The sequence below is a fragment of the Maylandia zebra genome, linkage group LG1, assembly GCF_041146795.1.
Source record: "Maylandia zebra isolate NMK-2024a linkage group LG1, Mzebra_GT3a, whole genome shotgun sequence".
Taxonomy (NCBI): Eukaryota; Metazoa; Chordata; class Actinopteri; order Cichliformes; family Cichlidae; genus Maylandia; species Maylandia zebra.
In genome coordinates, this window is record NC_135167.1 from 42461579 (window position 1) to 42486870 (window position 25292).

General features: G+C 43.3%; 1 protein-coding gene across 4 annotated transcripts in view; it reads left to right on the forward strand.

Moving 5' to 3' along the window:
* The window catches only part of shank2b (SH3 and multiple ankyrin repeat domains 2b), a 312524-nt gene that overhangs the window by 101144 nt on the left and 186088 nt on the right, over window positions 1-25292 (forward strand). For all 4 annotated transcript variants that reach the window (XM_076886830.1, XM_076886835.1, XM_076886831.1 and 1 more), the window contains exons 3-5: window positions 6022-6225; window positions 7729-7800; window positions 10743-10851. In XM_076886830.1, coding sequence (XP_076742945.1) covers window positions 6022-6225; window positions 7729-7800; window positions 10743-10851 — 385 coding nt within the window. The remainder of the gene's footprint in view (window positions 1-6021; window positions 6226-7728; window positions 7801-10742; window positions 10852-25292) is intronic.

Genomic DNA, 25292 nt, shown 5'->3' on the forward strand with positions numbered 1-25292 from the left:
ATTCAAATTCAAATTCAAATTTTATTTGTCACGTACACAGTCATACACAGTACGATATGTAGTGAAATGCTTGGACAACTGCTCGTGACCTAAAGAAAACACAAAAGGAAAAGGCTATGAATAAGATAGGAAATAAATATGAAAAATTAAAAAGGGTAAATTTAACTAGGAAGGAATAAAATATAAATTAAGGTTAAAAATGAAATAACTGTACAACACAAATTAGAATGAAGGGTAAATTTAACTGGGAGAATAAGATAAAATATATAAATTAAAGTTGAAAATAAAATAACTGTACAACAAAATACACAATATAGAACTATATAAGAATGTATGAAGAAATATAAATAAATATATACACAATAACAGCAGCGTGATTTAAGTAATGAAGTGAAACAATGTCCAGAAAGTCCAGTGTGTGTAAGAACTGTATGTGTGGGTCAGTACTGTGTGGTGGTGTGATTGAGAGACCGTATCGCCGGTTATCTACGGCTCTCTAAATTGGTGCGCTTGGTAAATAACTGGGTTACATTTAGTGGCCTTGAAAACCAAGTTAACTGTTAATTTTAAGGTTAGCGTAACCTGTAAGAGCCCTTCGAGTGATGTTATAAGAATATGCAGGTTTTATGCTTCACTGTTCAAAAAAGTTAAAAAGGGAATGTCCACAATTTAGACTTTTTGAATACAGGGCGTGTTACTAAAAGCAGTTCAGCAGGAACAAAGCAAAAGCCACATCAAATCATAATAATCACACAATCAAATCGGTGGACTTATCTCATTAACCTACTCTGAGATTATGCTGATTTTATTCTGATGTGAGAGACGAGACAGGTTGGACAGAGTGGGCATGCCTTGGCCACGACGTGCCTATCTCTGTGTGGATATAATCCAATAAGATTCCAAGTTCTTGGAAGTTGTAATCCAGTAGGACCAAAACCTCAAAGTGTAAAATTTGTCATCTAATGTTGTCGCTATGACTGTCCAAACAGTCATATGTGCGTGAAAGACTATCACACAAACGCTTCACAGCAAATGATCAACTCAGTTTAACTTAACTACTGGACCTGACTGACCATCCAGTTAGTCCCAATTCTAAGTTTGTGTGATTGTTTAAGGAAAAAAGTCACCAAGTTATTCTCCTGTTGACCAACGTTCCCTCTAAGCTGCACGCGTGCGCATTTGCGCACTGCTGGTTTCTGCGCACAGAAAATCTGCGTTGCGCACAAAAATAAATAAATAAATCTAACCTGAAATACTTTAACAATTCTGTTTTGCAGTGTGAGTCAGTAAGTGACTGGCTGCTCCTGTATGGGATTAGAACGATGCCGCCTTATCCCATAGTCCAGCCAATGATGCGATTCACATTCGTATATACACAGCTAATCAACATCGTTGACAGGCTATGACAGCGTCCTTATGTGCCGACACCGGTGTTTAGCTAGCAAAGCGGCTGATGTGGAGTGAAGCCACGTTAACGACACCGTGTACAACCACTGGAGATGTGAGCAGGACAGACGGAACAATTGACGGAAAAAGTGTGGACTTTATACCAGTTTTTAAATTGTGTTGATCGGCCACGTAAAACCCCGTTAAGTGTTACGTCAAACGTTATTTCCATCATGGGATTAGGATGTTACCTGGCAGCACGGTGGCACGATGGTTAGCACTGTTGCCGCACAGCAAGAAGGTCCTGAGTTCAATTCCAACATCAGGCCGGGGTCTTTCTGTGTGGAGTTTGCATGTTCTCCCCGTGTGTGCGTGGGTTCTCTCCGGGTACTCCGGCTTCCTCCCACCGTCCAAAGACATGCAGCTTGTGGGGATAGGTTAATTGGATAATCCAAATTGTCACTAGGTGTGAATGTTTGAATGAATGTGAGTGCAAATGGTCTGTCAGTCTGTCCCTGTGTGTTGGCCCTGCAACAGACTGGCAACCTGTCCAGGGTGTACCCCGCCTCTCGCCCTATGACAGCTGGGATAGGCTCCAGCGCCCCCCGCGACCCTGAAAAGGATAAGCGGAAGTGAATGGATGGATGGATTAGAAGTGTAGGTGGTCGAAGAGTATAAATACCTCAGTGTCCACCTGGACAACAGACTAGACTGGAGACTGATCAGTGAAGCTATCTACAAGAAGAGTCAGAGCAGACTGTACTTCCTGAGGAAGCGTGGGTCCTTCAATAAGTGTGTTGTGGAGAGTCTTCTTAAATCACCTGCTGGGGTAGCAGCATCAGAGCCAGGGACTTAAAACGGCTCAAAAACCTGATGAAGAACACTGCTTCTGTCCTACTGTGGAACCAGTGGAGATGATGGTGCAAAGAGGGATTCTTCACAAAATCAAAAAAAAAGAAAATTACGGACAACCCTGAGCATCCTCTTCATGAGTCAGTTTACAGCAGCAGAGTGTCTTCAGACCTGCTGTAATACAGGAGATGCTTCCTGCCCACAGCCATCAGCACCTACAACAACTCATTGAAGAATCCTGGATTAAATTAGTTATGACAATATTTAAGTCACAAGTCATGAGGACTCACACAAAAGTAAAGGATATAAAATAGAAAACAATAAATAAAATAAATCACCCCCCCCCCCCAAAAAAAAAGAAAGATTCTACTTTTAAAATCGTTCTGGTAAACAGTGACTCCAGAGTTTTGTTTGTTTTACATGAACAGTGGGAACTGTGACTTTAGCTGTTAGCTTTTCATAAACTGCAGCGTTGGTACATTTACACTGTGGGTCAGTATGGTGCTGCTTGTTCTTTAAAGCTCTGTGAGAACTATGTGCATACAGTACAAGCAGCCTACATCCTCACTGACCATGGACCACATGCAGGCGACCTTAACTGTACATAGATGCAGCCTTCCTTTCATTTACAGTGAGAATCTGTAAGTAAACGTCGTCATAAAAGACTGCCAGTGTGAATGTGAAAGAGCAGCTAGGTGCTTCTGGAGTCTGTGCAGTAGTTTGAGTTTGCTCTGAACTGCAGCTCTTTGCTTGATGCGTGCATGTCCTTGAGGAATAATAGCTTTTTATTGGATGCACATGTGTAAAAGGACAAAGGAGTAAAAGGGACCAAAGATGGCGGGGCTGCTGCTTGGCAAAGCTCTATCTTCAGCCACTTGATGTTCCTCTCCTGAGTTTCGTTCCTTTCTGTCTCATTTGTAATGCCCTTTTATGCTGCACATTGAGTTTGTACAATCCAGTGGATTGAAATGTACAGTGATGAAATAAACTCATGACCCGTTGACGTAATTATCAAAGTGAAAAGAACTGCAGCATAAAATATGTATGTGCATGTTCACATGTACACTAAGCTCTCTCACGAGTATGCACTAGTGCTTCTGATTTCACATTCATCAGTGAGTACTCAGTGGTGCCACTTGATCACATGATTGAGTCACACAGTCCGCTTGGAAATCAAAATCAAGTGAATAATTCAAGCTAACACAAACACACACTTGCTCACAGACACGTGAGGCAGGCTCCTGAAAACTGTGCTCGTTCATATCATTTCTGAGTGAAAAGACTAGAAGCAGGAGAAAAAGAGATCCAGACTTTGTCTAAAATATTTAACAGTGTAATAATCTCTGTCACGCTGCAATTTATCCAAAAAAGTCTAAAAGTCAGCTGCAGCAATGTATAATGTTTCAAAAGAACCAACATCTTGGACAAGAAAAGGCAGGTGTAGGGAGTGACAACATTTCCTCTTTCCCACATGCTTTTCTGTGTTCTTGGTTCTTCCACAATCTTCACACTGTTCTTCTCTTACAAGCTTTCTTTTCTCACTTTATTTCATCCATCTCCACTGTCATTCAATGCCAGTACACAGTTCTTACATCCAGACAGAGACAACATCTTTTCAAAGTTAATTTCTGCTAAAAATTCAGAGGCTGGACTCAGTGACAAGCAAAGCGAGCTTTCCAAACATGGTTGGTTTGAATGCTTGGACCACAGGAGACGACAGGTTTGTGAACACCAGAAAGCCGCTGTGGACATATGCTTAGTCTAACTGTCATTAACTCAGACACCAGCACCATCAAATGTGTGTTGACAAGAGGAGTAACCAATAAGATGATTTTACCTAGTCGGGTGCCATGTAAAGCAGTTGCTGCAGCAAATGCTCACTGTTTGAAATTATCTTTTCAAATATTCTGTATTTGTGGTCTGGGTCTTACACTTTCAGTTCTGGCCACTGTGGATCATGCTAATTTCACAGTCAGGTGGGTGCCAGTGGAGATGATAACAGATTAGGTTTTCACCAATTTCAATGGTCACAACCAAAGTAGCAAAGATGACACAAAATACTAAGGGATCTTATTTCTGTTTAAGCTAGTTTTTAAAAAGCTAGGACTCCCTACAACCTCCTGCAGGGCATCCAGTCATGAGAGTAAGCCAGTGTAATGAAGGTTCACTGACGGGAGAATTTACTTGGTTTTGATGACAGGTGAAATTAAGCATCACAAAGGACCAAGGATCAAACCTGAGAATGTCACTGAACACATCCTCAACACCAGCACATCATTTCTTCTGGAGCTCGTCTTGTCACATCTTTAAAATAATATGTTTTGCATCTTTACCATCAGTTATTGACGCCCAGGGTTGGTGGTACAAACGTCCATTTTGTGAAGCAAAAGTTCAAGTTCAGGGTTGCCCTGCTTTTTAGGGTCTTTAAAAACATTTATGCACAAAATGTCTGGGCTTTACTGAGTGATGATCTCCAACATTTCCTGCAGTAATTTGCAGCCAATGTGAAGTGGCTGTGATAAGAATTAGCTCCAAGTGCAGAGCCATGGATCTCACCTGGAACAGTATAGAGTATTCAATGTTTAATTAAACATTGCAGTGGTCAGCATATGCAGCATTTAGTTCTTACAGGTGCTGAGAGATCTCAGTGGACGTGAGCCTTTTTGTCCTCTTGGCATACTTTTGTGATGTCTTTGTCCTTAATAATTACAAAAATGTAAAAAACCTAAGTGAAAGTGTTGCTTTTTTTTTCTACAGTGTTAGGGATAAAGTCACAGCAATGGGTAAGAATGAGTGGTTTATTTCCAGTCTTAGGTGGCCAGATGCTGTTTCTCCAGGAGAATATCTCTACAGTTCAAGCGTGACCACTGGAAAACACAGTTTTGTCAGTTTTTATTCTGTATATCTCTGTGCTGACGTCCAAAGTACAAGAGCAAACCCTAACACATGCACACACTATCACTGTTTCATATATAATGCTGAAGTTGAGCACAGTCGGTTCAGGAAGCACTAACAATGGGAGTGGATGGAAGTCTGCTATTGTAAGAAGAGGACAGGAGGCCCTATCAGTCCACACAGCCCCTGCCAGATGCCAGACATCTGTTTCTGTACACGTCCAACCCTTCACCTCCTGTCTTCGTCTCAACGCCAGGCAAGAGGATTAAAGCTACACAGAGTTCACAAACTGTTCATCACTTCAGACTTTATTAAAGACACAGGCCTGCTATCACTGGCTGAGCAGTGCCACGGCACAGTGCCCGTAATCCTCTCTGATTCAGACCAGAAATCCTGCATTATTTGTTTGGGTTTTTTCACAGAAGCTGGAGCTGAGAAAGAGCAGGGGCAGAAGGGTTCTGTCAATTACATCCGCAGCGAGGACAGCGGCCCCACTTAGCATCCTAACAATAAAACAATAAATTAAAAAAGGTTTGGCAGTGATGTGTGTGTCTAGTTTTCGTAACTGGGACAGGGTTTGGGTTATTAAAACACCAGTTTGGATATGTTAGAACTGTTTTAATTGGGCACCATTGTTCTTTAGCTCTGGTCTAATCTTCTCTTGAGTCTTATGGTCCAAGTTATTTGCATCTGCCAGTCAAAAGTTGGAAGTCCAGTACAAGTGAAATGTGTGTCACATAATGTTTGTTGTTTTCAGAGGTGATTATTTACTTTTTCTTGCTTGTGTCTGCCAGCCAACACTTCAGGCATCACTTTCTAATCAGTTTGTCTATTTTTTTCCTCTCACATATCCCCCCTCCCCCTCTGCTGCGCTCCAAACCCAACCAGAAATGCATGCGCTTCAACCCGGATGCAACGGTCTGGGTTGCCAAGCAGCGGATCCTTTGTACACTTAATCAGAGCCTGAAAGATGTGCTCAACTATGGGCTTTTCCAGCCAGCGAGCAACGGGAGAGAAGGCAAGTTCCTGGATGAAGAACGCATCCTCCGAGAATACCCCCAGCCAATCAGCAAGGGCGTCCCAGCTCTGGAGGTAAACTGTTGACAAATTTACGTGAATCACATCACATTTTTTGGATATTTTATGTTACACAATCTAAAAGTTCAAACGGGAAATTGTTTAAATTCTGATGTAAATAATACAGGTGAGGTCAGAAGTTTAGATTCACTCATCATCATGAATATCAGGGTAAATTTCTTTATACTGTTTTTCTTTCCAGGGTGGAATGAAAAACAGTTCACATTTTAATCACTTAAAAAAAATCTGAATTAGATGCATAAATGTATCTTGGATTTTCTCTAATCCACACATGGTCAAACATATATGTACAGGCTCAAATGTCATTAGTGAGCATGATTTGCTGTAGCTTGTAGTTTCTCTTTGTCAGCATAAAAAGGATTTGTCAGCACTCATTGGACTGACCAATACTCAGAATAACAGGATAGATCCAAGGAGAATTCTACATTTACATTAAAGTCTACTGGAGCCATTTTTACACAGCTGCAGATTCCAAGATAATCAGTTCAAACAATTTTATCGAAGCACAAGTTATTTGGTGTCATCACTTTGCCAAACTGTTAGCCTCAGATGAGAGGGAAGTGGTTAGGATGTTCAGGAACTGGAAACTACTGGAATACATGGTCCAACAAAAGTGCCTGGTCAACGTGCAACTTACTAAGAGACATTTAATCAATATATAGATTTTTATCCTGTGTTGGTCATAGAAAACCCTAAATAAAGCCAACATTGTGCACCCAATTCTTCTTCTTAAAGATATATGCTGTAGCCTGGAAAAAGGACAGCTCAAACAAATAATTAAAATCCCCAAGTTACAATGACATTCATGCCCATGACGACTGTGTGTAAACCTCAAACCGCAAATGTATTTTTTGAGATGTATATTTTAAAAAATTCAAATCAACACTGAAATTCAGTATCGTTGAAAAGTGAGGAAGGACTGAAGGAATCATTCTTTTGCTTATGTGGCTCAAAGGTTCTGTGCAATACTTTGATTTAGATATAAGTTTGCAAGTAATTTAAAAAATCCTGTTAGTATGGATCTTTAACGAATCCTGCAGTAAAATGTTTACAGCTGACAGCAGACAGCCCGTAAAAGTAGTGAAGTGTGCTCTTGATCAAAAGGACGCATCTTAGGCATTATCCCCAGTGATTTCCTTTCCAGAGGAAAAGTTGCTTTCAAGATGCACCCAGAGGTGCAAAGTAAACTGGCTGTGACTGAGACTTATTAGAGGTCACTGGATCCCAAATGTGTACTAATTTAATAGAGGGCTTACTGGAGCCACCCTTTTGATTCGGGACTTTTATTCAAGGCATAGTTGCACTCACTCTGTGGTATCTGATCTCAGATCAGTACAGCACAGACGTGTAATGAGGTATAATATAACTGTTGCTTTACAGTAAGAAGTTACTGACTGTCAGGAGAAATATTAAATATAAAGTCATAATGATTTTTCTTGAATTTCTGTTGATGCCTACAATTTGTAACCGTTTTGCTTACTTTTTTTTACTCAACAGTTCCGATACAAGAGCAGAGTCTACAGACAGCCCAATGTCGATGAGAAACAGATCGCCAAACTTCATACAAAGGTAGGATTTCTGTTGAGTTAGTATTTAGTCACATGCTTAGGAAGCACACTGACTCTCAGACAGGGATTGCAAGTCATTTATGATGAGCCAACTTTGACTAAAAGCAGAGACCGGTTTTCCAAATAATGCCACATGACCTGACATGTTTACTTCACCTTGATTTTGACATGCACATAGAGACAGAGGATCATCGATAAGACTATCGATAAGCTTTTACCCACAATTCAGCTGAACTGAATGGATTTAAAAATCCCAGTGAGGTAAAAACACATTAAAGATGATATTTAACGAGGATGCGCCTCTTTGCACCTACCTGACACTGGGTGCTTGGAACAGCAGATAAATGCTCTTAGAAACCGGGTACATGTAGCTGAGACAAATGATCATGAAATCCAAGAATAAATAATAAATGAAATGTGCGACAATAAATGTCACACTTCCACCCACCTCACTCTGACTGTTGGCTGACCCCTGGGAAGTGCAGTGTGAAAACACAACAGTAATGGCTGTTTCACACCAAAGGTGTTGCCAAAATAAAATCATAAAAATGAGAAAAGAAAGGACGCTCACAGATTGCGTTTCTTTGTAGTGGCCTCAATAATCACTCTCTCAATTGGATTAACGCTTGCATCTGTTTGCTGTGCTTCTTGGCAGCTCGAGTTGTGACGAGAAAAGAGTGAGGGATAGAAAGTCCAAGCAAGCGTACAGTGCGACTTACCTGTCAGTTATGCTTATTTGGCTTTGCTGTTCCTGTGTGATAGTCGAGAAAACTGTGAGTTTGTATGCTGCTCAGATGAAGGCTGTTCTTTTTTCTGGCAGCCCAACAGCAGACTGCTCCCTCACTCTATCTCTGTTCCTCCCACATGAACTGAAATAAATGTATACAGTAAATTGAAGATTTCTAGCGTCTCCATCGCTGTGAAAGGCTAGCTCTGGGCTGCTTTCCCACTGCTACTGTAATCCTGTATTGCAGCCAAAGTATAAGTGTCTCTGGCAGCGCTCTGTTACCGGCATTATGGGAAACAGTCTGACAGCTGCTCTAACTCCACCTCAACTATAGGGAAGAGAGGATGGACGAGAGGTGGTAGGCTACTAGAATCCAAAAAGTTCAGAAAAAGCACATGTTCAATAAATATGGGGCACGGTGGTTAATGTGCTCAAACCAAGTTTACAAAAGGGTCAGTTTATCAAATGCGTTTGACAGACATCTGTTTCTAATGTTTCTAATGTTTGTTTCTTGGCCTGACCCAACTTTTCGGAGCTAATCCTGTTTGCCATGCAGTCTGCTGCCCTGCGGTTGGCTCGAGCTCACACTGAGAGAGCCAATCAAACTTCAATTTCCCAAACTATTTCAGTAAAAGGAGAAAGAGAGAGAGAAGGATAGGGTACCGTCCTGCAGACTGATTCATCAGGCCTGCAGACACACACACACACACACACACGCAGACACACACAGACACGCAGACACACGCAGACACACACAGACACACACACACACGCAGACACACGCAGACACACACACGCAGACACACGCAGACACACACACACACACACACGCAGACACACACACACACACACACACACACACGCAGACACACACACACACACACACACACACACACACACACACGCAGACACACACACACACACACACACACACACACGCAGACACACACACACACACACACACGCAGACACACACGCAGACACACACACACACACACACACGCAGACACACACGCAGACACACACACACACACACACACACACACACACACGCAGACACACACGCAGACACACACACACACACACGCAGACACACACACACACACACACACACACACACACACGCAGACACACACGCAGACACACACACACACACACGCAGACACACACACACACACACGCAGACACACACACACACACACACACACACGCAGACACACACACACACACACGCAGACACACACACACACACACACACACACACGCAGACACACACGCAGACACACACGCAGACACACACACACACACACGCAGACACACACACACACACACGCAGACACACACACACACACACACACACACACAAGGGACGTATCAGCTACATTAAATAAAACATTCCAGACAAACACATGAACTCTTGACATTTCTGGGTATTTAACTGACTCATCATGGTTAAGATTTAAACAGCAGCTCTATGCATCTGTGATGAAAACCAGCTTCGTTTCATTCGGTCACATCAGCCTGATAGAACAGTATCAGCTGTCACATTAGCTAATGTGGACTGGCTGATCCAGCTGAATGGCAGCTTAGCTCAACTACATGACCAGTCTGAGATAAATCTATGCTTGATTATTGTTTTTGCTTTTTATTTATTTTATTCCTTTACTTCTATGAATAAAGCTTGGAATGTTTTTTAAACTGTTTCGTTCTTTATTGGTTAGTTTAAAGGAAAAATCTCCTCCTCATTTATTCTCCTGCTTTTCTTTCCAGTCCGTTCTTATTTTGCTACCTATTGTCCTTCTCTTCTTTTGCCATCTCATTCTTCATTTTACTCCTGTCCTTTGGGGAGCTGCTCTCTTATCTATTTTTATCATGTGGCCTGGAAAGAAAGCAGACAGAACAGGAAGGAGCAACCATTCCACTCTTTCCACTCGCCACACTCTCAGTCCTGTCATGTCCCTTTCTGTGTAGCCTGCTTTCAGTTTCCTTGTATTCTACCTTATATTCCTTCCATCTCCATCTGCAAGCCTCTCTCAGTTTAACAATGTATTCCTAAGCGTTTCCACTTTTCACCCTTCGTTATTCTTTATCTCAACTTCTATTTCAGTCTTTTTGCAGCTCTGAACCTCTATCCTGTCTTTCTCGCTCTCACACACCCACTACCATTTGTTCTTTTTCCTCACTCTAATAGCGCTTTGTGTTTTCTGGCTGTGTAGGCCAATCTGAGGAAGTTCATGGACCTTGTTCAGCATAATCAAGTGGACAAAGTGGCCAAGATGTTGGAAAGAGGCTTTGATCCCAACTATCACGATAGTGACACTGGCGGTAAGGCAACATGCTGCTCATAAGCACAGACAACAAACACTTCAAGTACACTAAAAGCACAATTTACAGTTTACACAAGTGCAAGTCCTGGTTTGATAATGTGTATGTATACACACTGTTACTCTGAGGAGGGTCAGCAACAGCAGAGAAGCACATAATAGAGGAAGAAAACTCACCAGGTGTTATCAGAATATGTCCATTTTTTTCTTCATTTGCAAAAAAGAAAATGTAAAAACACTTGGAGACTCCCAACTGCCAGTCTTGGTATCCGGGGATCGGTCCGCCAGGACCTCCACTCCTAGCTGCCGCCCATCTCACAATGCACCCGCCAACGAGATCGCGGATACAAGCGGCGGAAGTTAGCTTCCTCCGAAGGGTGGCTGGCCTCTCCCTTAGAGATAAGGTGAGTTTGGCCATCCGGGAGGGGCTCAGAGTAGAGCCGCTGCTGCTCCACATCGAAAGGAGCCAGCTGAGGTGGTTTGGGGATCTGACAAGGATGCCTCCTGGGCGCCTCCTGGGTGAGGTGTTCTGGGCATGTTCCTCCAGGAGGAGGCCCCGGGGCAGACCCAGGACACGCTGGAGAGATTATATCTCTCGGCTGGTCCCAGACAAGCTGGAGGAGGTGGCTGGGGAGAGGGAGGTCTGGGCTGCTTGGGCTGCTGCCCCCGCGACCCGGCCCCGGATAAACAGAAGAAGATGGATGGATGGATGGATGGATGGATGGACCTGGAGAATCCAGTTACAAAAACATAGAGCTGGATTTTTTTGGATTGGCTGGATTTTATTTTTGTTTTATTGTATTGAAGTTTTTAGTTTATTATCAACCCTTGCTTAAAAATCGACCATTTATTTGAAGTTTGGCCAAGATGAAGAAAAGACAGCTTATTAGAAGCAAAGGTAGTCAAAGGTTTACCATTCATGAACCTGTGGAAGGATCATTAGTGGATCTCATGGTAGCACCTAAATGAGATGTGGATTTTTGGATGTTAGCGTCTGCTCTCCCTCGCTCTTACCAGGACATCTGTGTAAATCTCCCAAAGTGAGCAAGTATGCTTCCACAGCGACCTCTTGTTGGCACTTTTACAACCTTCTGCAGACTGTGGACGGGCATGAGTCAGTTAAAAGAGTCAGTCCCCAAGTATGCCCACAACTTTTTTTGCCTTTATTTTCGACTTTGATTATATTTAAAAAGTTAAAAATGCAAAAGCCCTTTAATGATCTTCAAGTTCCCCATTTTGTGTGCTAATTTTATACCAAATTAGAAGCATCTTATCTAAAAGATACTGAAAACCTCGTCCATGTATTTCTTACTTTAGGCTGGTCAAAGTGTACTTCCTTATAATCAGGTTGTCCTAAAAGCTCCCTGAAGCATACACGAGGAGAATTTAATTTAGAATTAAGATCGGAGTGATCAGATTCCATCGTATCTGAAGCCCCCACAGGAACATATTATCCAAATGGAAAAGTGTGGTTACAAGAGTTTACATAAGCAGAATGAGAGGCAAAGTCCCATCGAACCAGCTCCCAGTTTGGTTTCAAGACACGGAGACCTCGTATAACTTTAAGAACATTTCTCTTTGCTAAAGAGTTGAATCAGGTGATCCTGAACTGCCTCTTTGTTAAACTGTTGGAGGTTCGTGCTGTTTAAGTGCTAACCATTACACCCGGAGCCTTTTTTTCTCCACTCACCCTTTTACTCTAATTAATTGCAATATTGTATGTCATTAACCAACCCTTCCTGAGCCGGGTTGTTCTGTTGAACTGGTTCTTGCTCGCTCATAGAGTATTATTTGTGAATCATTCTCTGTAATGTTGTAGCTTCTTACAATGAAATGATCTTGAGATAACTGTTGTTGTAAAATGTTGTTGAAGAAATGTATTAAAATGTAGCTAAATGGGAGGAGACGCCAGAGCCAAAAAAGTACTGATTTGTGTAAGATATCATATGTGGTCCACCAAGGTCGAGAGCCCTTCATTGGAAAAAAAAAAAAGCCAACACCAAAGCCAAGGGGTCTACTTCCAGTCCCATCATGACCAGAGGCTGCTCCATGCACAGGATTAAGTGACTTGTCGTTTTAGGATTACTAGTAGGGAAAGCAGCATCCTTCCAGAAGCAACAGTTCGATGCAATCGGTTCTGAAGGTATTCGTCAGTTCAATTTTTGAATGGCTGTCAAGGCACTAAGTTGCACTCTAAATTAGAAATGGTACATGTAAAAATCTGTGAGGATGGAGGGGAATGAAGGCTTTGTTTTTAAGAACTCACATGTATGTTGGGGACACTGCATTTTTAAAATATATATATATGTCATTTTTATGGCATAAAGAAGAAGCCATTCAATTCTGCTGAACTCAAAAAAGAAAGCGAGAAAAGCTTTGAACTCACCCTTCAAGACAAGCTAGAGTGCCTTGTGAAAGTATTCTATAATTAAACCGAGAAAACAGAGCTGTTTGGCCTTGGTGCCAAATATAAAAGGAGCCACTAAATACCAAACATGTGCACTGCTTCAGAAACCTGCTGAAGTGGAGGACACTGCCCTGTGGGCAGCAGTGAAGGATTTTCTTTGTTCCAGGTGTGAACATGTGAGTGGTGTATAGAAATTCCCTTGAGGAAAATGTGGGTTAGGTCTGCCTGCTCCATCCTGGGCAAATAGAGTTATCCCAGCCAGAGGCATGGCTCTGTGTCTTTGGAGCCACACATGGAGGGTGGGCAGCTACTACCCAGCTAATGAGTTATGTCCTAACGTCAGTGTGTACTCAACACACAAATGTTCCATAAAATCAAAGTGAGCAGGTGTTTCATGCTGCACTAGGCCAGGATGATAGTTAGGAGTCCTCACAGGACCACTTGGAAGCAGACTGAGGAGACTAACACCCCGCAAGTACAACAACATATAATCTCCAAGCATGCACTGCACCACTCTGTTGTTCACTCAACTTAATTTGCTGTGGAACTTCTTCTTCCACTTAACATCATCGGTGTTCTCTGTTAAACAGATGAGAAATCTATCAGGAGCAACACAGGCACATTTTTGTAAACAGGAGCTTCAAAAGACCAAAACGAAATACACACAATATTCGTTTGTTATATAACAGGAAGCACATGCACGCTGCCTGTGGTTGTCCAGAAACATTTTGCCTGCTGACTGTGAAAACAGAAAAATATGGAATAGGATGAGACGTGTTCAGGGAAAATAGGAAATGAAGGACATGTCAAATACATCATGTACATCTGGGGTTTCCTATGATTCTGAAAGGTTGTGCTTATCTATTTATTTTTATTGATGATATATTCTTAAAATATGGCAAGGCCTTTAAATACCTTAACTGCAGATGGTGACGGACCTAAAACTGAAATAAAGTTGCATTAGAGGTATGCGTATTATTATTCCTCTGTGAGTGGTCATGTTCATTTACCAAAGGCTTGCTCCGTGATCTTTCCATTACTATCAAGTTATTGCCTTAAAGTAATTATGCCACAGACACCACTCAAGGGTTCTCAGAAAAATCACTTTTAACAGCAAGCAAGGCAGTGATTAAAATGATCGATTAACAGTAATAACACAAGCATATAATTGGCATACAATTGCATTTTTGCACCAACAAGATGATTCCCAAGTGCTGCTAGCCAAACATTTGCCACATCTCAGCATGGTGTGCCGTATGTTCTTGAAAAAAATCCACAGCAGATGGACATTACCTAAAACAGGATCTTATACACTCAACAAAAATATAACACCTTTGTTACTGCTCCCATTCCCCATGGGATGGACGTAGAGACCTAAAATTCATTCCAGATACACAATATAACCATCCCTCCCAAACAGTGGTCACAAATCAGTCCAAATGTGTGGTAGTGGGCACATCTGCCATATTGAGATAATCCATCCCACCTCACAGGTGTGCCACATCAGGATGCTGATCTGACATCATGAGTAGTGCACAGGTGTACCTCAGACTGCCCACAACAAAAGGCCACCCTGGAATGTGCAGTTTTTTGCGCTATTGGGGGTCTGGGGACCCAGAACCGGTCAGTATCTGGTGTGACCACCATTTGCCTCATGCAGTGCAACACATCGTCGCATGGAGTCTATCAGATTGTCAATTGTGGCCTGTGGAATGTTGGTCCACTCCACTTAATAATAATAATAATAATAATAATAATGGATACTTTATTGATCCCCATGGGGAAATTACTTGTTTTTTCTCTGCATTTGACCCATTCACTCAGTGAAGCAGTGGGCAGCCCACTAAGCAGGCGCCCGGGGAGCAGTGTGTAGGGACGGTACCTTGCTCAGGGGTACCTCAGGGTAGCCGTTAAGTGGATTCGAACCACCGACCTTCCGATCATGGGGCGACCACTTTACCTACTGAGCTATCCCTGCCCCACTTCAATGGCTGTGCGAGGTTGTTGGATATTCGTGGGAACTGGTACATGCTGTCGTATACGCCGGTCAAGCACATCCCGAACATGCTCAATGGGTGACATGTCCGGTGAGTATGCTGGCCATGCAAGAACTGGGACATTCTCAGCTGCCATCTGCCCTGAACAATGTGAACCATGATTCATCCGTGAAGCGCACACCTCTCCAACGTGCCAGACGCCATCGAATGTGAGCTTTTGCCCACACAAGTCTGTTACGGCGACGAGCTGGAGTCAGGTCAAGACCCCAATGAGGACGACGGGCATGCAGTTGAGCGTCCCTGAGACGGTTTCTGACAGTTTGTGCAGAAATTGTTTGGTTGTGCAAACCAATTGTTCCAGCAGCTGTCTGGGTGGCTGGTCTCAGACGATCTTGGAGGTGAACCTGCTGGATGTGGAGGTCCTGGGCTGGTGTGGTTACACGAGGTCTGCGGTTGTGAGGCCGGTTGGATGTGCTGCCATATTCTCTGAAACGCCTGTGGAGACGGCTTATGGTTGAGAAATGAACATTCAATGCACGGGCGACAGATCTGGTTGACATTCCTGCTGTCAGCATGCCAATTGCACGCTCCCTCATTGCTTGTGGCATCTGTGGCATTTTGCTGTGAGACAAAACTGCACATTCCAGGGTGGCCTTTTGTTGTGGGCAGTCTGAGGTACACCTGTGCACTACTCATGATGTCAGATCAGCATCCTGATGTGGCACACCTGTGAGGTGGGATGGATTATCTCAATATGGCAGATGTGCCCACTACCACACATTTGGACTGATTTGTGACCACTGTTTGGGAGGGATGGTTATATTGTGTATCTGGAATGAATTTTAGGTCTCTACGTCCATCCCATGGGGAATGGGAGCAAAAACAAAAGTGTTGCATTTATATTTTTGTTCAGTGTAGATCATCTGGCCGTTCAGTGGATTTCGAGTGGCTGTCAAGATGCCACACCTAAAAAAGGAAACAGGGCGAAAGAGTCAAAGGACTGGACTGAAAATCCAAATTTAAAAAGTTTCCATCAAATCATCACTGATGACTGTTGAAGAGTTCAGGAAAACATTTACATTTACATCTACTGTATAAAATGCAGTGCAGGCTTTGTCATGGCATAGCTTTCATTTCAGTGATTCCACACTGAGCTTTCACTCAGTGTGGAATCATCTTGATAGATAATGGAGAGCTTTAAAACATCCTGAGGCGATAGCTGGATCCTTGAGAGGTTACACAGATAGTCCAAGTTCTCCACAACAGCACATCAATATTTGCCATTGTCCCTGTGTTTATGGTGTTGTAAACATGTGTGGCCCATAAGCATGCATTAGGAGACATGTCTGACCTGTAATAACATGGAGCTGCACTCACCTGTGCCACTCAACTGAAAGAAGCCAAACATGCACTTTAGTACAACAGTAAACATTGTTCATTCTGATGAGCGGTGGTGTAAAACACAAAATCCCACACATTCAGTGTTCTAAGTTTGCAGGGAAATAAAAAACCAAAACCCTTTATGATTATGGAAGAATAATAGAGCTGCTCCTATAATGATAATACCAACATCTTAGCTAATATCCAAAAGCTTTAATGCTTAAACAAGCAACATGTAACTCATAAACCCTTCATTTCATAGCATCACACCAGAGACTGTGTGAAAAGCCATTCTTGGAAATGTAAGGGGTGGGTTCTCTTAGTTCAAGCATAAATTTGTTCCTTGACTGTGGTTAATAATTCATACTTGTATTTTAAAGGCGGTAACAACTTTATCTATTTTTAAAAGCTACAGACTTTTTATATAGAATAGAATAGAATAGAATTCAACTTTATTGTCATTGCACATGCACAGGTACAGGACAACGAAATGCAGTTTGCATCCATCCAGAAGTGCTTTAGTGATATAGATATATTACAATATATATTATAATATAGATATGTGAGTATATTACAGAAATGGGTCTATTATGGTATGTTATAATGTACACGGTATGAAGTATGTTGTGAATATTCTATAACTATAAGTATGTACAGGCTGTAGTGAGTACAAGCTATGTACAGGCTATGAACAGGATATAAATATGAAAAACTATACAGAATATGAAATAAATAACTTTACAGAATCTGAGATATACAGCTATACAGAAATGGGAACTATGCAAGTTGTAAACAGTTGTAGGATTAAAGATTATCAAATGTACAGAATGATTATTTACACAGAGCTATACAGTAGTGCAGTTAAGATAAGTGAGGGTGTAGATAGTTTCTACAGAGGCTATATAAAGTGCTAGTGGTTGTGAGTGGTGGTTCAGTCCATGTTATTATTGTGTGTTTGAGGGTACAGTTGTCCATTGTGGGTGTGTGTATGTTCAGTCCATGAGTTTAACGTGGGTCAGATGTCAGGAGGCAGAGTTCAGGAGTCTGACAGCTGTGGGGAAGAAGCTGTTCCGGTACCTGGTGGTCTTAGTCCGGAGGCTCCTGTGGCGCCTCCCAGAGGGCAGGAGGGGGAAGAGTCCATGTGATGGGTGACTGGGGTCTTTGATGATTTTCCCAGCCCTTTTCAGACACCGCTTCCTGTAGATGTCTTTTATGGCAGGAAGTGGTGCTCCGGCGATGCGCTGGGCAGTTTTCACGACCCTCTGCAACGCCTTCCGGTCCGAGGCAGAGCAGTTCCCGTACCAGACTGTTATACAGTTGGTCAGGATGCTCTCGATGGTGCAGCGATAGAAGTTCACCAGGATGTCTGAGGACAGGTGGTTCTTCCTCAGAGTCCTCAAGAAGAAGAGGCGCTGGTTAGAGTTCTTGACCAGCTTGGAGCAGTTGGTCGTCCAGATCAGATCCTCGGAGATGTGGACTCCCAGGAACTTGAAGCTGCTCACACGCTCCACAGCCGTCCCCTTAATGTGGATGGGTGGATGTGGGTCAGCATTCCTCCTGTAGTCCACGATGAGCTCCTTGGTCTTCTCAGTGTTAAGCAGCAGGTTGTTTGTGTCACACCACTCACCCAGACGATCCACCTCCTCCCTGTAGGTCACCGTGGTGTCATCTGCAAACTTAATGATGGTGTTAGAACCACCGGCAGGTCTGCAGTCGTGGGTGAAGAGGGAGTAGAGGAAAGGGCTCATCACACAGCCTTGTGGTACACCGGTGTTCATCGTGATTGTAGATGAGCAGCGGTTATCCAGCCGGACATGTTGGGGGCGGTTGGTCAGGAAGTCCAGTAACCATTTGCAGATGAGGGAACTGATACCCAGGTCTGTCAGTTTCCTGATGAGTTGTGAGGGGTGGATTGTATTGAATGCTGAACTGAAGTCTATAAACAGCATTCTGGCGTAGGTGTTGTTGTTGTCCAGGTGTGAGAGGACAGAGTGCAGTGCGATGGAGACTGCATCCTCTGTGCTCCTGTTCTGGCGGTATGCGAATTGGTGGGGGTCCAGGGTGGGGGGAGACAGGATTTGAAGTGTGCTAGGACCAGCTGCTCTAAGCACTGGCCCTATCAGCCTTTCACTAAAATATCACCCACTCTCCAGCTCAGTACAGATTCAACAGTTAATGGGTGTGGTGAGGCATGGTCGGCGATGCCGTGCGGACGCACCTGCACGTCATCTGCAATCACGCCCGCCGTGGTAAAACACAGGGGAGCAGGGGTCTGCTCCGGCCGGAGGAAGAGGAGTGGCTGATCGAGCCGGGAGCGGCGGCGGTGACAGAGGAGACGGAGGTCCCAGAGCCAGGGGAGCCTGCTCGATTGGAGCTGGCGTGCACCAAGCTTGAGATCGGCGTGCTCGCCAGACCAGCCTCACATCCACCAGAGGCCAGTGCATGCCGGACATCTGCACAGGTCCCTGTGAGCAGGGGCTCACGACCATGCCCGCGGGGTTGTGCCAGCTTGCCAGAAGAGACACAGTCCTGTCACCGGGTTGGAAACTGGTTGGGGGAGTAGGTCTGGCCGGATGGCTCTCTGGCCTCAATCAGGCGATGGGGGTGCGTGGTGAGGCGTTGTCGGTGATGTCGTGCAGACGCACCTGCACGGCATCTGCAATCACACCCGGCGTGGTAAAACCGGGGGAGCAGGGGTTGTGTGTTGTAAGTTGTGGTGTGATGTGCGGCTGGCAGCTTAAGAGCTGCAGCTGATGACAATAAATGGCTCTAAATGATGATCTGTGGTCCCGCCGTGCCTTATTCACACCACAATGGGATTGACAGAAAACTCTCAAAGCTTTTGCTAAAAAAAAAACAACAAGGAGGAAGAGGAGACATTTACACTGAGATCTGAGCTTCTGGAGGGCATGTATTACTATGGCACAGAGAATCACTCATGGTTCAGCTGTACTTGCCCCTGAGAGGATGCTAATCAGACCGTGAGGACTTTAGAAGAACCGCCTGTGAGGAAGAAACATCAAGCTGCTCTTTTTCCTTTAAAAAAACAAAAGAAAGCAGAAGACCCTTTTGTAAGAAGGGATCACGTCTGTCGACCTTATTGTTGTTCAACCCCCCACAAAAAACCTCTCTCCAATCATTTGGTAAGCACCGATTTAAGTGCTGTTGACTCACCTGATTGTTAAGGATGACAATTATGTTTATTTATGTCCACTTAATGAATATGTCCAGTGCTGGAGAGCTTAACATGGTCAGTATTGAGTGGACAGACTGGCCATAAAAATGGTCTACCAAGGCAAATAAAGATGGAGTGAAGAGCAGAAGAGCAGAAGAGGTTATTAGGCAGAGAATTGAGGTTATCATATTGGGCTTTGAGAGCTGTTGGGCGCTATTGTTAAATGAATGTCTTGCTGCTTAGAGGAAGAGGCGTCTCTGGTGTTCAGGACTCAGCTCGTACCAGCTATTGATTACAGCCAGTGAGCAAAAGCTCCACGTGATCGCAGAAACAAAATAAAATCACTCGTCTTCGTCTAGCTCCCCATGTCTGCACTGTCAGCACAGTAGGACAAATCAAGCCTCATTTCCATCCCTTCAGAAGCTGCCACTTACCCACTTGGTGCCATTCATTTTGGTACAAGGCGAGAAATAGCTTTCCCACTCTCAAAAAGTGCTCATGACTCTTTGTCACAACAAACATAGCGACTGAATTTTTGGTCGCTCTTATCCAGTTTCACTACACTGGGCTCTGCTCTGCCACAACAATATTTCTCACATGTGACATTTTTACAAGAATGACAAACTAAACTTACACAAGTGTGCAGGAGACAGTATTATCTCTCAATATAATAAGGTAACTGAAAGAACTGCTGCTGGCTGGAATGAAATCATTTATTTTGACATAACTACAGAAAAATCATACATGCTTTCCATAGATGATTTCTGTGTCAGTTTAGAAATGATTGAGCATGACTGTTTGATATATCATCAAACTGGGTCACAGCTGTTGCTAAAGTGTCTTATTTTGATGACCTAATTGAGAAACATTCGTCGATGTTTAAATCACCTCAAAGTTTATCCCTTACTACTCTAATTAGTCTTGACAGCGAACTGACCTGTTTTTATCGGCCCGCTTCATGTCAGTTTAAATGAGGTAACAACCTGAACCTCGACTGTAAGCGCTGAAAGGTGTGCTGAAACCCCATTTGAATTATGGAATGGTGAAAAAAGCAATATGAAAATTTACAAACTCCCAAATGTTGCATCAGAAAGTATACATGAGAGCGCTCTCATTGAAATTCAGATTGCGCTTTCTGAAGCACGTATATATTTACCTCATTTTAGTATGTAAGTATAGGTCCATTCAAACTTGTATATCCACCAGTTTACTACAGTCAAGTGTTATTTGTACTAAGAGTGAGTCTAAAAGAAGCCAAATGCACGAGACCATCACAAAACACATCTTGTTAAAATGCACCGTGCAGCTGGGAGTCAGTTTTGGATTTATTAAGGACAAAAATGAGCCAAGCAGAAGCTGATGCACATTTTTATTTATTCCAGCATCTTTGTACTCTGCACCATTGTCATGTTGATGTCAAACTGTCAGTCGTGTCTATCGTCTACTCTGTTACATATTTGTACACATACTTGGTCAGTTCAGTCTTTAAGTGATGACGTGATGAATCCTGCTTCCAGGTCCAAACTACTCTGCGTTTATTAGGGCCCGAGCACTGAGAGTGCGAAGGCCCTATTGTATCTGCTCCGTTTCTTATTATTATTATTAGGGCCCGAGCACCGAGAGTGCGAAGGCCCTATTGTATCTGCTCCGTTTCTTATTATTATTATTATTATTATTATTCAGGCGAAACAAGGGCCTTTTTGAGGGCCTAAACATGCTCAAAAACTCATGAAATTTTGCACACATGCCAGGTCTGGTGAAAAATTTTGTATTTTAATGGTTTTACATATGAGCACTGGGAAATGGCTCTACAGCGCCACCTATGCCTTGTTAAATGCAGCCCTACGACCACATCGTTTGAGCTACATGTATGAAATTTGGCACACATGTGTATCATGCCAAGACGAACAAAAAAGTCAGTGGGCCCATTGACGCAAACCCAACAGGAAGTCCGCCATTTGGAAGAGAAGGTGACATTTTGGCTCTAATTTTGCCATTTCCATGCCTCGAACTTTTGCGAACTCCTCCTTGGGGTTTGATTTCATAACCTTCATATTTGGTCAGTGTCAACTACACCCTTGTGCCATGTTAAATTGCGGAGCTTTTGAGTTTTCACATTACTATGAGGCCGTGGCGCCATGGCGAATTTCGATGACTCGCCATCAAAATCTTATTGCCTCTCATTTTGTCATACATTTTCTGACCTTGACCAAAGTGAACACATATGATAAGGCTCCACCCCTAAACATATTTCAACTGCCATATTTGACATCAAGGACAGCGCCACCTAGTGGGAACAGGAAATGTCATGTTTTACACTTTGGGGTACAGTATAGTGATGGGTGACATCTGCAGCCTCAAATTTCTCCAGAAAAGCCTTAAGGAGTTGGTCTTGGGTTACAGTGAAAACTGTGACTTTTCGCAAAAGGGTGTGACCCCAGCAGCATGGCGAACTTTGATGTCACGCCATGAAGAAACAAATTAGTATAACTCAATGAAATCCAGTCTGATCAGTACCAGACTTTACAGGCATGATGACAGACCCGCCCTGAACAGATTGATGTGCCCATTGTCGGGAATACGGACAGCGCCACCTAGTGGGAACAGGAAATGTCATGGCTTTAATTTTGTTGTACTGATTTTCACAGGTTCATCGTGGCCACCTCAAAAGCGGTGAATATCACCATCAGTCCCTCGTGATGCTTCAGTGCAAAAATTGTGACTTTAAACTGAACGGCGCACCCTGGTGGCAACGCGGTTCACCATGAAAGATGAAGTGGCTTTTGAGGGGCTTGGAAAGTTTAAAAAGTCTTGAAATTTGGCACACACCTCCAATGTGGTTAAGGCTTTGTTGTTATGTGATCATTTTCATTGAATATCCCAAAATGGCTCCACAGCGCCCCCTACAAAATTTCAAAATCACAGCCCCTGCTCTGTGTTTTATGTATGAGTCTGAAACCTGGTAAGCTTATAGGAGATATCAAGATGTACAAAAAAGTCTCTTGGAGCAATATCCCAAATCCAACAGGAAGTCAGCCATTTTAAAATTAATGTGCAATTTTGGCAACATTTTCCCCTCTTTTCAGGCATCGTTCTTTGACGAACTCCTCCAAGGGATTTCATCAGATTGGACCGATCTGCAGTTTGTGGAATCTAAAGACCTTTGTGATGTTAAATTGCGAAGCTTTTTACGTCCAGGGAAACGGGGTGGTTATGGCGGCACGTGGAGTTTCAATCACTCGCCAAAAAGCAGTAATCTGCTGTCACTCAAAAACACAATGTCCAATCTCTCCCAAACGTCTCAGGTGTGATGAGACTCGAGCTTGGAAGTGTTTGTTATGCCATTTGTACATAATGGTTAGAGCGCCACCTAGTGGAACGACTAACTAATCATGAATGAATGAGTTGAAATGTTAGCTGGTGGTTAAATGCATGAATTCCATCAATGTGACATCAGATCGGACGTGCTGGTTTTAGGTGTTGGGCGTGGCTCGACGCGCCGGGGGTGCGAGGGCCCTCATAACGCTGCTTGCAGCTTTAATTATTATTATTATTATTATTCACCCCAAACAAGGGCCTTTTTGAGGGCCTAAACATGCTCAAAAACTCATGAAATTTTGCACACATGCCAGGTCTGGTGAAAAATTTTGTATTTTAATGGTTTTACATATGAGCACTGGGAAATGGCTCTACAGCGCCACCTATGCCTTGTTAAATGCAGCCCTACGACCACATCGTTTGAGCTACATGTATGAAATTTGGCACACATGTGTATCATGCCAAGACGAACAAAAAAGTCTGTGGGCCCATTGACGCAAACCCAACAGGAAGTCCGCCATTTGGAAGAGAAGGTGACATTTTGGCTCTAATTTTGCCATTTCCATGCCTCGAACTTTTGCGAACTCCTCCTTGGGGTTTCATTTCATAACCTTCAAATTTGGACAGTGTCAACTACACCCTTGTGCCATGTTAAATTGCGGAGCTTTTGAGTTTTCACAATACTATGAGGCCGTGGCGCCATGGCGAATTTCGATGACTCGCCATGAAAATCTTATTGCCTCTCATTTTGTCATACATTTTCTGACCTTGACCAAAGTGAACACATATGATAAGGCTCCACCCCTAAACATATTTCAACTGCCATATTTGACATGAAGGACAGCGCCACCTAGTGGGAACAGGAAATGTCATGTTTTACACTTTGGGGTACAGTATAGTGATGGGTGACATCTGCAGCCTCAAATTTCTCCAGAAAAGCCTTAAGGAGTTGGTCTTGGGTTACAGTGAAAACTGTGACTTTTCGCAAAAGGGTGTGACCCCAGCAGCATGGCGAACTTTGATGTCACGCCATGAAGAAACAAATTAGTATAACTCCATGAAATCCAGTCTGATCAGTACGAGACTTTACAGGCATGAAGTCAGACCCGCCCTGAACAGATTGATGTGCCCATTGTCGGGAATACGGACAGCGCCACCTAGTGGGAACAGGAAATGTCATGGCTTTAATTTTGTTGTACTGATTTTCACAGGTTCATCGTGGCCACCTCAAAAGCGGTGAATATCACCATCAGTCCCTTGTGATGCTTCAGTGCAAAAATTGTGACTTTAAACTGAACGCCGCACCCTGGTGGCAACGCAGTTCACCATGAAAGATGAAGTGGCTTTTGAGGGGCTTGGAAAGTTTAAAAAGTCTTGAAATTTGGCGCACACCTCCAATGTGGTTAAGGCTTTGTTGTTATGTGATCATTTTCATTGAATATCCCAAAATGGCTCCACAGCGCCCCCTACAAAATTTCAAAATCACAGCCCCTGCTCTGTGTTTTATGTATGAGTCTGAAACCTGGTAAGCTTATAGGAGATATCAAGATGTACAAAAAAGTCTCTTGGAGCAATATCCCAAATCCAACAGGAAGTCAGCCATTTTAAAATTAATGTGCAATTTTGGCAACATTTTCCCCTCTTTTCAGGCATCGTTCTTTGACGAACTCCTCCAAGGGATTTCATCATATTGCACTATTCTTCAGTGTGTGGAATCCAAAGACCTTTGTGTTGTTAAATTGCGAAGCTTTTTACGTTCAGGGAAACGGGGTGGTTATGGCGGCACGTAGACTCTCAATCACTCGCCAAAACGCAGTAATCTGCTGTTACTCAAAAACACAATGTCCAATCTCACCCAAAGGTCGCAGGCATAATGAGACTCGAGTTCGGAAATGTTTGTTATGCCATTTGTACATAATGGTTAGAGTGCCACCTAGTGGAACGACTAGCTAATCATGAATGAATGAGTTGAAATGTTAGCTGGTGGTTAAATGCATGAATTCCATCAATGTGACATCGATCGGACGTGCTGGTTTTAGGTGTTGGGCGTGGCTCGACGCGCCGGGGGTGCGAGGGCCCTCATAACGCTGCTTGCAGCTTTAATTATTATTATTATTATTATTCACCCCAAACAAGGGCCTTTTTGAGGGCCTAAACATGCTCAA